The 15,822-nt window shown below is 41.6% G+C and overlaps 2 protein-coding genes across 6 annotated transcripts in view; both read right to left on the minus strand.

The window, feature by feature from the left end:
- The window catches only part of POLR2K (RNA polymerase II, I and III subunit K), a 245,521-nt gene that overhangs the window by 115,236 nt on the left and 114,463 nt on the right, over nucleotides 1-15,822 (minus strand). The window lies entirely within an intron of this gene.
- Nucleotides 1-15,822, minus strand: part of VPS13B (vacuolar protein sorting 13 homolog B) — a 357,420-nt gene that overhangs the window by 2,516 nt on the left and 339,082 nt on the right. For all 5 annotated transcript variants that reach the window (XM_081873883.1, XM_081873885.1, XM_081873882.1 and 2 more), the window contains exons 57-61: nucleotides 12,841-13,017; nucleotides 11,909-12,079; nucleotides 5,500-5,676; nucleotides 947-1,049; nucleotides 78-327 (exon numbers count right to left, since the gene is read on the minus strand). In XM_081873883.1, coding sequence (XP_081730009.1) covers nucleotides 78-327; nucleotides 947-1,049; nucleotides 5,500-5,676; nucleotides 11,909-12,079; nucleotides 12,841-13,017 — 878 coding nt within the window. The remainder of the gene's footprint in view (nucleotides 1-77; nucleotides 328-946; nucleotides 1,050-5,499; nucleotides 5,677-11,908; nucleotides 12,080-12,840; nucleotides 13,018-15,822) is intronic.

The following is a 15,822-nucleotide window of genomic DNA, read 5'->3' on the forward strand; positions in this document are numbered from 1 at the left end:
GCAGATGTATTGAAATGTACAGCACTCATGCTGCAAATTTAAATAAAGGCTACAAATCGGTGTTTAGGAAGCTTTACCTCCAAATCAGAAGGGACTCTTTGCTGCTTGAGTTGCACCTTCAGCAGGTTGCTTTGTTCGCTGTCTTGTAGACATTCGATTTCTGTCACTGGAAATGCCTGTTGCTGTGTGTCTTCACTGACACTAACCACAAACAGCACCTCTGAGGTAAGCAGCAAACATCCTTCGTGTTCTTGGCCTGATCCACTCACAATTACCACATCCAAGGCCATGTGGGCCTCTGGCCTCCCTAGAGACTGAAGCATTTTCCTGTTAAAAGAATAATTCAAGATTAGGAACTTGAGCTCAAAGGATACGGTCAATTGCATCGTTTCTCAGTGAAGCTGCCATTAAAAAATATATAAAAAGAATCGCAGCAAGCTGGAAGGATACTAAGCACCACAGTTTTTGCAAATCCCATTTCAGTTTTAAATCAAAAGGATGTCATGCTTATTTTGTAGCATTATCAAAACTCCTTAATCATCTGCAGCAAAGCTGACCTAATCGATGCTCATAATTGCATTCTCTTTTTCCAACTCATTTCCTTTCCCCGTGGAGAATCCACCCCAAGAAGCTGGAACCAAACACAGAGCAGAAACCAGCAGCTATTTCTGGAAATGTGCAGAACTTGGGTCCACTGCAAAGGCAACTAAGTAAAAGCTTAGATAAACAAACACAGAGTAGCATCGGAGTTACAAAGCTCAAAGGAGATCAACCGCTTATCATTTGCAAAATGGGCCTCTGTGCAGTAACTCTGCTTAGCGTTCCTAAATAAACTGTTGTAACTCAACCTCTTCCTAGGCCAATAGCCTGTTAACTTGACCATGGGCCAAAATCTATTAATCAACAATGTGGACAGAAAAATGAGCAAGTGTCTCAATAATTTTACCAGACGTATTTGACGTGGCTGTTTGGTGCCTGCTCAGCATGTTGATCGCTTGGAGGATAACGCTGTTTGGGATGCTGAGAAAGTCCAGCTCCATGCAAAATACCTGTGGTAAGAGAAGTTAAGATTTTTACTAGTTGTTTTTTCGGAAAACAGGAACATGTTGTAGTGATGTCATCTTCTTAGAGTAGTCCATAAAACAGTGCAGATCCAAAGTGATGTCACATCTTTGGACACTATAGCGGAGATAATTCATTCAACATTAGAATACAATAATCGTGCACTTAACCCTGGTGGATTTTAGCATTAGCTAGAAATAAACAAAAGACAGAATGTCAGTCACATACGAGCAATTAGGGGAAACATAATGCTCTTGAGAGCCATCAGTCCAGAATGGGACTGAAAACGTCATTTAACAATGTATGCATAAAAAGTCAAGGCCACTGTTAACTTTCTTGCTTCATATTCAGATTCTTCCATGTTTATGTCATGATTAGTAAACATTAGAAGGCAAGCTTGCCATAGATACTGCGTTTCAATAGAGGTTACTTAATCCAGCTGTTAAACATGGATCCCAAACGTTTATGGGTTCTCCTGGGGCATCCAAAATATGAGGAGTCTTCATTGTGCCAAGGTAGAGCTCTGCGGAGCAGCTTCTTTTCCTGTTTGTTCTGAGCAGAACTGCCAGAGCTAAGGGGTGACCTGGCATGTGCGGTTTCTGATGGCTTGTAAATTTTTATAAATGAAGGCATGGTCATTAGACGGAGAATTAGCGGGGTGTAAAAACTTCACAGATATAATAAAAGTTTTACAAGGCTGATCGAAGCTAGGCTAAGCCTGATGCAGCAAAGAACTGAGCACTAAGATGTAAGCATTTGGGGAGGGGAGGCAGGAATGACTTGGATCAGTCAAGTAACTCCATGGCAAAGCAGACGTTTTTGCACTGGGGTGTAAGCAACTCAAGAGTCCATTTCATAAAACTAATAACTAATGCCCAGATTAAGTAATGCACTGGTTATGTTGGGCAAGGGGGATGGTATAGTTTAATATTTAACTGCTTATGGAAATGCTTAAAAGATGCATTCCAGTTGTAACAATTAGCTGATTGAGGTTTTACAGTGTTATGCGAATGAAAATGTCGTTTGCAGTGGAGAAAGAAAGAACATGTGTTGACTTCTGTGTGGTCTCCCATCCTCTTTATTGGGCATAATCCCATTTGCAGTCTAGATGGGATGAGGGTACTCAGCCATGCACTACCATCTATTATGATCTGAAGCCACTTGTGTATCCTCTCCTAGCACTATTGTTCAATGGATATAGAAAGTAAAATATTTTACAGACACTGGCTAGCATCCAAAAAAGGGGGGGGGACTCTCTCTGTGCACCCAAGGTAACTCTGAATTTGTGCTTTCTGGACAGCAGCCACTGTGTGTGTGTGTGTGTGTGTGTGTGTGTGTGGCCACTGTAAAAGCAGGGAAGGGTGAATCCTACTGGGTGCTTGTAACCTTGTGGACCTCCCTTAAAGTAACTCTCTGGATCCAAGCCACTGTTTGCATCTCTATATTATTTTGGGTTGTTTACCATTTGCTAACATTTTAAAAATAATACATGGGAAGCCTATTACGCACAGCATCTCCCAGCTTTGTACTGCTTCCTTGTGGGTTTCAAAAGAATTAACCTTACCTGTATTTTTATTTTCTATGCCACCCCCCATCCCACAAAGGCTTAGTTTTCACTAAAAACAAGCTATCCAAAGCTTATATGGTCATGATGGGAAAATAATCTGTACACCAGACTTCTAATTGCCCAGCAGTCTAAAGACAAGTACAAATACACAGAGGCAACAGTTGCATCCAAATCCCCCCCTTTGTCACAGTCCAGCCTTTCCTGATGGTCTCCCATCCTCCAGGAGATGCTTTTGGGGGGGGTGTCACAGGAGGGAGGTGCTTGGGGCCAGAAAGTCCCATTCCACAGGCATAACTGCTGGACACAAACACAAATTTATTTTTTTGCAAATAAACAGAGCCCATGAGCCTTTCATTTTAGGTCTTTCACAGACATGATTGTTACCTCAAAATGTTTGAAAGAGCATTGGTGAGCCTAACAGAGAGACTTCGCGGTCAGACTTTTGACAACCTTTTGGGCGAAAAATGATGTCCACAGATTTAGTTAATGGAAATCTAAAAGCTTCAGTAGGGCTTTGCCAGTGTAAGTGGTCAGTGACTCATCTTTTATGAAGGGAAACCTTGAGCCCATTAAAGAAAAGGGACTTTCACATTATATGAGTAAAAAGTAAAGTATTTGCAAGTCCTTAGATTTTTTGATTTAACAATTAATGGAACAACTGTACCTGTGGGGTTGTGCTGGAGTAAGTGGTTAACATGCTATAGCAGGACTCACATTATCTTTGGCAGTTATTCTCCACTCTCCCCAGTACAGGTCCTCTTGATCAAAAACAGCAGGAAGCATCCTCACTCAGTTTGGTAAATGGAAGCTTTGCACAATGCAGGAGGGCAGATCTAACTGCCAGCATAAGAATTGCCAGGCAGAGTCTGAGCAATGTAGCCAGACGTACCTTGAATCATAGAATTTTAGAGCTGGAAGGACCCTGAGGACCATCTAATCCAACTCCCTGCAATGTAGGAATATGCAGCTATTCCATACAAGGATCGAACCTGCAACCTCGGCATTGTCAGCACCATGATCTAACCAACTGAGCTATCCAGAAATATGTGTGTGTGTGTGTGTGTGTGTAGGGGTTGTCCTCCCCTGTTAAAAGGTAAAGGTAAAGGGACCCCTGACCATTATTAGGTCCAGTCGTGACCGACTCTGGGGTCGTAGCGCTCATGTCACTTTATTGGCCGAGGGAGCCGGTGTACAGCTTCCGGGTCATGTGGCCAGCATGACTAAGCCGCTTCTGGCGAACCAGAGCAGTGCACAGAAATGGTGTTTACCTTCCCGCCAGAGCAGTACCTATTTATCTACTTGCACTTTGACATGATTTTGAACTGCTAGGTTGGCAGGAGCAGGGACCGAGCAATGGGAGCTCACCCCGTCGCGGGGATTCCAACTGTTGACCTTCTGATCGGCAAGCCCTAGGCTCTGTGGTTTAACCCACAGTGCCACCCGCGTCCCACATCCTCCCCTGTTAGCTCACAGCTTATAATACCATACTATTCTGCCTTGGTGAGACCACAACTGGAATACTGTGTCCAGTTCTGGGCACCACAATTTAAGAAAGATACTGACAAGATTGAATGTGCAAAGGAGGGCCTGGAAACAATCCCATGAGGAATAGTTGAGGGATTTGGGTATGCTTAGTCTGGTAAAGAGACTGAGAGGAGATATGATAGCCATCTTCGAATATATCAAGGGCATGAGGATGGAGCAAGCTTGTTTTCTCCTGCTCTGGAATGTAGGGCCCATACCCTTAGCTTCAAGTGATAAGAAAGCAGATTCTGACTAAACATCAGGAAGAACTTTCTGAAAGTAGGAGCTGTTTGACAGTGGAACGGAGACTCCCAAGAGAGGTAGTGGACTCTCCTTCCTTGGAGGTTTTTAATTGGAGGTTGGATGGCCATCTGTCCCGCATTGTAGGGGATAGGACTAGATGACTCTGTGCCTTCTCCAACTCTAGGACTCTATGAAAACACTATTTTAAATCTGCAGGACCACAACATGCTACAATTAAAACAAAATTTGAAAACTGACAATGACCTTGTGACTTAGTCAAAACAAAATAAAAAAATTCCTTCCAGTAGCACCTTAAAGACGAACTAAGTTAGTTCTTGGTATGAGCTTTCGTGTGCATGCACACTTCTTCAGACACACTGAAACAGAAGTCACCAGACCCTTCTATATAGTGAGAAGGTGGGGAGGGGTATTACTCAGAAGGGTGGTGGGATTGGGTGATTGGCAGATAGCTGTGATGAGCCTGTTGACGACTCTTAACGACTGCAATAGGTCTTACAGGAAAAAGCAAGGGGTGAGAAGGTGAAAAATGGCTTTGTCATGTATAATGAGATAAGAATCCAATGTCTTTGTTCAGACCAGGTCTCTCCATGGTTTTAAGTTTGGTAATAAGTTGCAATTCAGCAGCTTCTCTTTCCAGTCTATTTCTGAAATTCCTTTGTAATAGAACAGCTACTTTGAGATCTTGTATAGAATGTCCTGGGAGATTAAAGTGTTCTCCTACTGGTTTCTCTGTCTTGTGATTCCTGATGTCAGATTTATGTCCGTTTATTCTTTGGCATAAGGTTGTGACTTAGGGTGTTGTCAACTTCCTTGGCTAGAATGGTTCATAGGATCTGTTTCCAAATAGCACCCTGGACATTAAACTTTATACAGATATTTATCCTCAACTGATCAAAAAGGCAATTATGCAGCTATCCAACCAGATATCACTGGGGGTATAAGGATGATGACTGGGGCCATGGGGACTTGGGGCTTTGTTGTAATTGTGTGTGTATATTATACCAATAAAAACCTATTATGGAAGAAAAAAACTGGCAATTAATAAAGAACACAAAGAGTTTCACAGATTCATTGAAACCTACCATAGCCAGTCTGTGACACTAGCTCAGCTGCTCCCCCAATGGGTTTAGCGAGAACTCCCATGATTCCCTTCCCCACACCTGAGATAACACCTTTGGCCTTGAGTCCAGCTGATCCCTGGGCCTCTGACGTTTTTTGGAAGTTCTGCATTGGCTGGTCTACAATACCAGCAATTGCACCTGTAACGAGAGTATGACAGAAGGATAAACTCCCAGAACAAGAATAAATATTAACAGAGAATATTGGACTGAGAATCTGAGTATCACCTGCCTAATGTAGCAATAAGGAATACCAATTAACCTGAGGAATACACTGAATTCAGTTCTCTGCTTGTCCCTTCTTGTGTTTCTCTTTTTCATATAAACATTTACATTGGCCTGGTTCATACTTCATGCGCAGCCAAACCCTGGCGAAGCATAAATGTGTGGGCTTCCAGAGAGGAGCTTAACACAGTTTGCTCCTTCCCAGCCCTTTCCCCCTGCTACGCTGAGCGGAGCTGAGCCAAGGTTTGGCTGAGCATGTTGTCCAGACCTGGGCTCCTGGTTAAGTTTTTTTCCAACTAACCATGAGCTAGAACTAAGAAGAAACTCCTGGAAGCTAGCATGTTCTCACTAAGCTGAGGTTTGTGCAAACCAGGCCGCTTGGTGGCTTCATAATGCATTTATTCTAGGTGTTTTCTTTCCAAGTGCATTTGTTGACTGGAAAGGATTTAGGATACTGTGTTTATATATATATATATATATATATATATATATATATATATATATATATATATATGTATGTATGTTAGATTGGAATAAATGTCTGCTAACATTCAGAGTTCTTTAGCTGCTATGGAAATGAGATTTTCACGTAAGCCTAAGATGGACTTCATAAGAAAAAAAGACCTGCATTCCATATATCATTTTAATATCCCCTTCTATTGCCAGAAATGCTCATAAACTAATGCAACCTCTGATATATTACCAAGCTTAGTAGAATTAGGCTTTGGGACTTTTTGTTACTATCTTTGTGAACACAACCATATTTTACTTTAATGTACATGGGTCAAACTTTTACAAGTGCCTTAATGACCCCTCCGGCTTTTAGTATCAACAGAGGACTGCAGTTTAAATCTTCTTAAATGTAAACAGGTATGTAAGGTGGGATCTCTCTTTGATCTTGAGTTTACTCAAGCCACTTACCACAGAGATGTCTCTAGATGTTGTAACTTTGATGGATAAGCTATTTGGAACTCACTAAAAGGACAATGATTGAACAAAGTGACAAGGTGTTACGTGACAACAATTTGCAGCTTAGCTGCCTGAGCAATAGGCCATGGTTGTTCAGCACAGAGGAAATCACTGGGTAAAGTCTTTAGACCTCTTTGTACAAACAGAGAGATCAAACAGCTGCCCTGGAAGGGACATCTATTTAGTTCCATGTGGACAACAAAAATGGGCACCTTGGTCAATTGCAGTTCACTATGTGCACTTGAAATCAAATGTTACTGTTCATCGATTTTGGCTGCTCCCAAAAACACAGAATGGTGGGTGAAGTTCCCTAATGTGTAAGGGATAACAGAAGAGGCCATCAGTGTTTCACGACATACAGCCATCATGCAACATGTAGTTTGCCCCTCATTGCTTTCTATTTTTTTGAGGAAAGAATCTTGCTTTTCAGTTAATCCAGTCTCATAAAAATGATGTTGTTCTTGATGGCCACCAGCTTGGATAGCTTTAAAAGAGGATTAGACAAATTCATGGGAGGAGAGGGCTCTTGATGGCTACTAGTCAATATGGTTATGTTCTGCAATGCTTCTGAATATTTCTCATTGTGGGTGCTTTGCATTCAAATTATAGCTGCACTGGGACTTTTTGAGACCCCTTAGGAAAACCTGTTTATGACATCAGATAAGCCAGTGGAAGCTAGAAGAGCCATGACATATCACAACCTACCAGCCTATCGAGAGACAAAGCAGAGATTGCAAGAATGACACTAATGGCCTGGTGTGCTGATGGGCCAATTGTTTACAGAACTATACAAGCATGCTGGATTGCACAGCAACTATGAAATTTGATGCCCCGTAAACAATTGTGCCTGCTAATCTCTCACTTGTAAGATACAATCTGGGCACTTGCTTGTTCACATTACAATGCACGTGCATATATTTATTTGGGTGGTTAATTTCTTCTGTGACTAAGAACAGTGGGCATTATTTCAGCAATAAAGAATTTGTAAACAGAATCAGAGAGACGGGTTAAGTTCCTCGTTCTGTGTAAGTAAAACAGTGCAGGCAACTGCAGTCTAAGCCAATTTATAAACTAAAGTTTGTCGTCCATATCTTGAGTAAAGGCAGCAACAAAGAAAAAGAAGCAGTCTGGTATGCTTAAATATAACAGCAATAACTTCAGATTTCCAGCACAATGTCTAACCTGCTTGAAAAACAGGAGTTCTACTGTTCCAATTCAACTCAACTGGCCAAAATTACTGGCTGAGGTTGCCTTTAGAACTCGTATAACCCCTGTTTGAAAACAGCTGCACTGGCTGCTGGTCCCTTACTGGGCCAAAATTTAAGGAGCTGACACTAGTGTTTAAAGTCCTAAATAATTTAGGTCCCAAATATCTGAGAGACCACCTGCTACCCTAAAGACCCTCTTGGGTATTAAGATCAGCAGAGGGGCTCTTTTGTTAGTTCCACTGCCCTAAGAAGTTTTGGGTGGTTGTGGCCCAGGAGAGGGCATTCTTTGTGGCAGCTCCTAAACTGTGCAACTCTCTTGTCAAAGCCTGGCACCTTCACCATAAAGCTTTTGGCAAATGCTGAAGATGTACCAGGTTATCCTGGCCTCTGACACCTGAGATGTGTCTTCAGGGCTCACCCTGTGACTGTGTTTTAATTGAAAATAATAATAATAATAAAATTGTCCAGTAGCACCTTATAGACCAACTCAGTTTGTTCTGGTATAAGCGTTCATGTGCAGTTTTTAAGAAGCACTGAAGAAGCGTGCATGCACACAAAAGCCTATACCAGAACAAACTTGTTGATCTATAAGGTGCTACTGGACAATTTTTTTATTTTTTATTATTTCAACTGTGTCAGACCAACATGGCTACCTACCTGTGTTTTAATTGTTTTTAATATTGAATCTTAAATTTTAGTAACCCACCCTGAGACCTGCTGGTGTAGGGTTAATAATAACAATAACAATAGCAGCAGCAGCAGCAGCAGCAGCAACAACAACAACAACAACTGTCACTTCCACAACCAGACAAAGTCAAGAGTGGAAATCTTTAGAGAAAGATAAATTAAGTAGATCTCATATATGCTTAAGCTAAGAGCAATTTGCTGATGCCATGACTTCTACCAGACTGTGGACTTTACTAACTTCCAAAAAATTAGAAGAACTGCTGAGGAACATTTCTGCAGAATTACCGGTATATGGTGGTGTAGACTCCAGTAGCCCCACTAAGTGGTGGACACTCTGGATGTCTATTAAGAACACTCCAGTTTCTGCTTCCTATTGTAGCTAAAACAGAAAACAATGCTTCTTAAAAACTGACACCCTGAGTACACAGCTGAGTATACAACAAACAACTTAGAAGGACAATGTGACAGATCTTCAATTGCTCCGGTTCATTTTAGTGGAGATCTTTGTTGAAGATTCTGCTCTTCAGTATTTTAGATCCTAACTCCTGTAGATATACTTCTTTTATATCTGCATTCCCCACTCTCAGGAAACCTGCTTTCTGCTGCATGGACATTTTTATTAATAGACTATGATATTTTGCACCTGAAGGAAATGGCACTCACCCGCTGTTAGGAGGGAATTTTTAAAAAGTCTTGATGCATCATCCTGCATTTTTCAAAGCCCCTGTTATGTCATGCTATGAAATAATTTCCAGCAGCCCTAACCTAATTTCCAACATTTCACCAATTCCTTGGCAATACATTAAAAGAAATATGAATCTACCACTGAAGCTGGCAGCTCTGTGTTGAATCTCTCTCTCTATAATAGCTACTTAAACTTACTTTGTGTCCAGATGCTGCCCATTTGCCTTGAAACATGATACTGTAGTCTAATCTTCTCCAACCTGGTGCCCTCTGGATATTCTGGACTACAATTCCCAGCAGAGCCAATGGCCAGGGAACATGGGACTTGGTTATAATAACACCAGTAGGTACCAGGTTGGGACAGCCTATTGATTTCTTCAATTGTTTTTATGCAAGCTGCTTTGAGGGTTTTCCCTAAAAGGTAGCCTAGAAATAAATAAATATTGTTGGTGTGGAGAGTGAAATACACGGCACAACAATGTCAGAAAGGAGCTAAATTGTAGTACAGGTTACTGGAAAGAAGCAAAGACAGCTTGAGATGGTGCTGCTGTTTATGACAGCCTGATGGTTTCTTATGTAAAGTTCTGCTGTTAGGTTAAATTGTATAGCAACTGAAAATTTTAAAAGTGAATATTTTTTTGAAGTTAGCCTCTAAATTTCTAAGCCTCTGATTTCTAAGCATTTCGATCTTTTAGGGTGATACATACTCCCAAGAATGCACAAAACCATTTTACTGATTAATATAAATTGTGTTCTTTTGCTAGTTTAATAAATGGATGTATGCACGCTCTGCAACACACATGCTTCTAAACAGTTCAGTTTTAAATCCTACTTTCATTTCACAAATTACTATGAAGTGGTTAATTTTTAAACTTGCAAGTAATAGTTTAAAACACCCATGGTGATCTTCTCCCCTAGCTAAGTCTTTTGGCTGGAGTTTTAATATTATACAACGTTGATGCGATGTGACCGTTTCTGCCGCAGAAATATTTTTTGTCAACATTTACTTGACATTTGAACTATACTCAAGTGTTTTTCAAACAAAAACAAGCATCTAAGTTATCTATGATGCAAAGGAAATAACCAGTCTGAAAGGTTTTCCTGTAGCTCATTAAAAGGAAACACTGGAATGAGCATGTCTTTGTATCTATATTGTTTATGTGATGACATTCATTCCGCCCTGCATCTTTTGCCACATCTAAATTAAAGGATAACTGTACTTCTAAATATCCACAATTACTATTAACAATAAAAATGTATTCCCTTGCAGCCACTATTTTAAATGCAGCTGGCTTTTGCTTGTTTTTTTTAATTAAAAATAATATTTATTACTTTTAAAACTTACAAAAAAGAAAAAGAAGAAAGAAGACTTGCTTGTTTTTTAAATGTGCATTAAACTCCCTTCTCATCTAAGGTCATCAGAAAATGTTTTGTAACCTGTCTAGCTGCAATGGAACAGAACACAGAATCTAATATTTAATACTGGATTAAAGAGCAGGATAACCTGTTCAGTCGGGAACTCGAGATTGCAGCAGTTCCTCATCAGGATATATATGGCCAGGGATTTATCCCCATGCTGTATACACAGGCTAACCACAGGTGGGGAGCTAGAACATACTGATCTGAATTTGCAACACTGATAAGCAAAGGCAGGCCATGTTGCAAAACCTCACTTCCACAGAAGGTTCCAGGTCAGACTTGATCTGAACCACTGTTTCTCATGAAATTGCCTCCTTCTTCTGAATTTACTCTACCCTGCGATGCTCAGCCGCTAACTACCTGTTCCACAGGTAAAGATAATTTTATATGCAACTGATTACAGGCTGCTGCTTTATGTGAAACACTAACTCAACACTGGCATAACAAGAGGACCGGAACAAGGAACCCCGGTCTCCTCCTGTAAGTAAAGCTGTGCACAAATAAACAAAGCAGCTCATAACCTTGAGCTTCCTTTCTGTTTGAGGATATAGGCCAGTGAGAGCTTACTGCTGAAGACTATCTACCTACCCCCTGATTAGGAAGAGGAAGGCTCCATCTTCTTCAGAATTATAACTTTCATTGGGACATCACAACCACCAGCAGCAGCTACCCCACACAGTTTGAGAACTCAGCTTGCTGCTACCCCATAATAGATGGACCTTCTGCCTTTGCCTTGTCAGCATTGCCTGAATTTCTTCCCTAGACCCCATGCCCTTCACTTGACAGTTGGCTGGATCTGAAGCCTTCATTTCAACAGTCTTTGGTCTGCATGAATGTGGAGAACAAAACCTAAGAACATACCAGTCAGTTTCTGCTAAGGGGAAAAAAGCAGCAAAGCTAACTGCAGCTGAGGACGTGTGCTTTGCTCAGTGCAGTCTGCTCTCTTCCCACCCTTGCCTCCAACAGCTACGCACCTATTGCCCCATGAGACCAAATATACTGTGAAAGCCTGTCTCACTCTTGTCTTTCAACCCACAAGAATTTGGTGGTGGTGGGGGAGGTGGGGGGACACTATCCCCAAATGAACATTCTAAAAATAAGAAAATCTTTTTTGTAACTATTTTTGGAGCCCATCCTCCCAAAGACTGGGTATAGTGATCATGAAATCATACAACCATTACCTAGAAGGCTGATGCCTAACCGAGAGAGGCCTTGTCTCAGTCCTTCTCCCAGATTCTCAGGGAGTTGCCTTCTCCATTCTTCTTGCCGGTTGTAATGCTCCTCATCCAGGGACAGCCGATCCATATTCCGAGCAAGGCTCGTTGCCAGGTTCGTAATTGATGTCAGTGTACCTAAGTGCAAACAGATTAGGAAGTCAAATCAACAAATTGCTGAAACAATGGCATTTTGTCCATTCAATCAAGGCACAAAATCTATACAGTAGTTCTGTTATGTTAAGGATCACTAATGCATTTTATTGGTGTACAGTGCAGGTTTTACCACAGGCCTTCAGTCTTCCTTCTTATGAGGCCTGGCATAACTGTAATCCGCCAAGCCTTCTAGCAATAATTGCTCAGCTAATCTAATGCCACACAGATAAAGAAAAATGAGTCCACATAGGGACCTCTGCAATGCTGGAAGAGCAACAGTTCTTGTTTTGAATCCTCTGCATTTTGCAGCTGGGTTTTGAAGCCACAAGATGGCACTATGTCTGTGTCCAAGCCCAGGAAAATCCAGATGTACGCTTTCTCCAAAAACATGTTCAGAAATACTTCGCAATGGTGCCTACTTTCCTTCTTTAAAAGGCTACATATGATGAGGCAATGTGGTGTAGGATTTCCAAGGTGCAGCAAAAGTACTGAACTTCTTTAACATCTCCGTTCAGTTGCTGCATGACAAAGTGGCCATGCGGGAAAGCTTAAACCGCGAGTGTTTCTAGGATAATGTTAAAGGGAATGGCTTGCTTTAAAAACACAGAGGGTTGGTGAGGTTTCTTACCCTCCCAGCATTTTGCTGAAACCCAACAAGCTAGAACTAAGATGAGGACGGCAAATCTTTGAGCTTCAGCGCTGTCTTTGAAAACTCTTAGAAAAAAATGCAGCAGGGTATCTACCTTTGGAAATGTGTTTTACAAATGATGTTGTTCCTCTGGATACTCCGCTAACAAAGGCTCCAGGACCACGGGTCAGCCCTTCGTATGGGAGCCTGAAGAAATCGGCGATTCCATTCCCTATGCTTCTTACCAAGCTGGCTGGGCTGCCAAGAATCTCCAGAGATCCAACTACCCATCCTACATAAGGAAAAAGGAGAGAGAGAAAGGGGGGGGGGAGAGGAGTTGATGCTCACTAAAACTACAGAAAAAGCAGTTTAACCAAAAAGGAAGGGAGGGGAACCCCCTCCACTCTCCCTCCCTCCATCCCACTTTTACACAAAAATTTATCACATCACGAACTTCCTTTGAGAAAAACACGGGAAATAGCTCATCCACTACGGATTCAGCAATGGCAATCTTTCATGCTTTCTAAATCAAAGAAATCCCTTTGGCAAAAACACAAATAGCTTTAAAATGACTTCCTTCCATGAGCCTCCCGTATTTCTGCTAAAACTGCGTGTGGAGAGATGGATGCTGCATTCAAATAGCTCGAAGTAATAGGAGCAGAGGCTTATTTTGCTTAGAAGGCTTTACATCTTGTAAAGCAACTTTGTTATTTCACGTCCTCACAGTGAAAGAATCATGACAGCTAGTTTACAGTGATGCAGTGTACAGCCTTGGGGGAGTGTGAAGGTCAAACTGCTTGATGGGGTGTTGGGAAAGGGGATGCAGATTTTTGACAAGTGCGCAAGGAATTATTCTAATCCACCCCAACAGCTCTGTGCTGATCACTTTCTTGCAGAGTCTAGTTATAGCCAGATAAATGGCTTTTTGCTCAGTGCAGTTGTGTAAACAGCAATGACATTTGCATGCTGATTATGTTACTCAGAAGGAGGATCCCTTATGAGTTCCCCACAAGGGGATGAGTATGGAGGATTCCTAGGATTTAGTTTCTTCCATAAAATTACAGTTGCTGGCAGGTAGCCTGATGTCCAAGCGCATTGTCCTTTGTTTGCTACAAGCTGTGCTGCTATGCTGCCTTGGAAGCCAGAAAAGAACTATCAAAAGGGATTGTAAGGTCACACAACTGTTGGATGTTTGCAGCACCCAACAGAATAGCCCCATGAGGCTACCTGGAGAGAGCCTGTGACCTCAGAAGACTACAGGAGTGGTCTCTGCTTGCAGGTTTGGTTGTGCATTGGCTGTACAAGTAAAACAAAGACATTTAATCATGCAGCTAATGATCAACTGAGCTACCAATTATAGTAGGTACCGGCAGAACAGACAGACAATTCCCCTTCCCACATCTGTACTTTTTGGTCAATGGTATGCCTCAGTAACGTACTTCTGTAACAAATAATAATGTGAAAGGGATTTATATCTTTTAATTAATGAGTCAAACAAGTTTATGTGGAAAATCCAGGAGTAACTTGGTACGCTGCCTGATTCGTAAGCAGGTGGGCAAAATTTACTTCTATTGATGATGTTCATCACAAGGAATTGTTCTCTGAATTAAATTTTGCAAGAACAACAAGAGTCTTGTGGCACCCTAAAAACTAATAAATATATTGTTAAGCATGCACTTACATGAATCAGACCCCTCAATAGCAGAAACTTTGATTCTGCATATACTGAAACTTAAAAGTCTTCTTTTGACTTCCCCTTTTTCAGAGTCTCATATACTAACAGCTATGCCTTTTCACTGACTCTACAGTGAGCTTGAACAGCTAATTCACAAACAGGCTACCAAACACCCCCTCCCCCCAAAAAACCTGCTCCTCTCCTTCGTCCTGGCACCCTAAGGCCTAAGCTGGCGCCTGTTTGAGGGCAAAATCAGTTCCTCTGTGCTGTGCAGTTTGTTCAGAGCCCTAGAATGGAGAAGTCCCAGAGACAGTCCTCTTTAGAAAAACGGTCAATGCTTATGAAGTTTGGTTTCAGTGGTTTGAGTAGCATAGCTCAAGTTTGTACACTCCAGAGCTTAGGGCGAGGAAACAAGCTGGGAGACGGCTTGAACACAAGTGGAGGAAAGATTCAAATGAATGCAACCAAACGCTAGTAAGGGCTCAAGGTATAGGGTGGTGTATCAATTAAAATTATCATCATCATCATGACCATCACAAACCTGTCTATTATATACTAGGATTTACATTAAAAAATATGTGTGGGTACATTCCACAGGGACCTGCTGACTGGCTGCTGCTTCCGCCAACATGTGCATATATAGCAAGACTTATGCCTTTGGGGTTTATCTGATCCTGCTGCAAATATGTGAAACTACAAAAACCACTTGAAGAGTTTTTTTCGTTCTTGGGACTCAGCCAAATGGCAGTGTCTCATCAGGCACCATCCCAAATAGCTGCATATGCACACCAGGATGCAAATGTTGCAGAAGATACTTGAGTGCAATACACAAATCACATTTATAGCAAGCTTTGCGCCCTAACATCCCCTGTAACATTGTAAGGCAGGTGTAGTTTACCTGTGGCCCTCTGGTTGTTATGAGACTCCAGCTCGCATTAGCCCCAGCCAGTATGACCTATGATCAGGGATGATGGGAATCACAGTCCAACAAATGGAGGGTCACAAGTGAATCATCCCTGCCGTAAGGGATTCTGAGGCTCACCTTTCAGACTGTATACCACTTCACTGTTATCCTAAGAAGTTTGATCTGTTAGACTGTTTGAATTGGCCCTGTATCCAATTTGCACAACCAAGTGATGGGACTGTCATGAGGAAAGCCATCATTATTGACGATACAACTTAAATAAATGAATGAATGAATGAATGACAAATGAACATATAGCACTGCTTTATACCAAATCAATCTATTCGTCCTATATGCTATTGTAATCCAGTATTTTCAACTCTGACTAGTAGTAGCTTTTCATGGTCTCAGGCATAGGTCTTTCATAGAGGTTTGGGAGATGCCAGGAACTCAAGCCAGAATCTTCTTTATGCATAGCATGTCACTTGTGTTCCAGTCCATGTAGATCAGGGTTTCCT

The sequence above is a fragment of the Podarcis erhardii genome (genome assembly GCF_964252035.2).
Source record: "Podarcis erhardii genome assembly, chromosome: 8".
In the NCBI taxonomy this organism is placed as follows: Eukaryota; Metazoa; Chordata; class Lepidosauria; order Squamata; family Lacertidae; genus Podarcis; species Podarcis erhardii.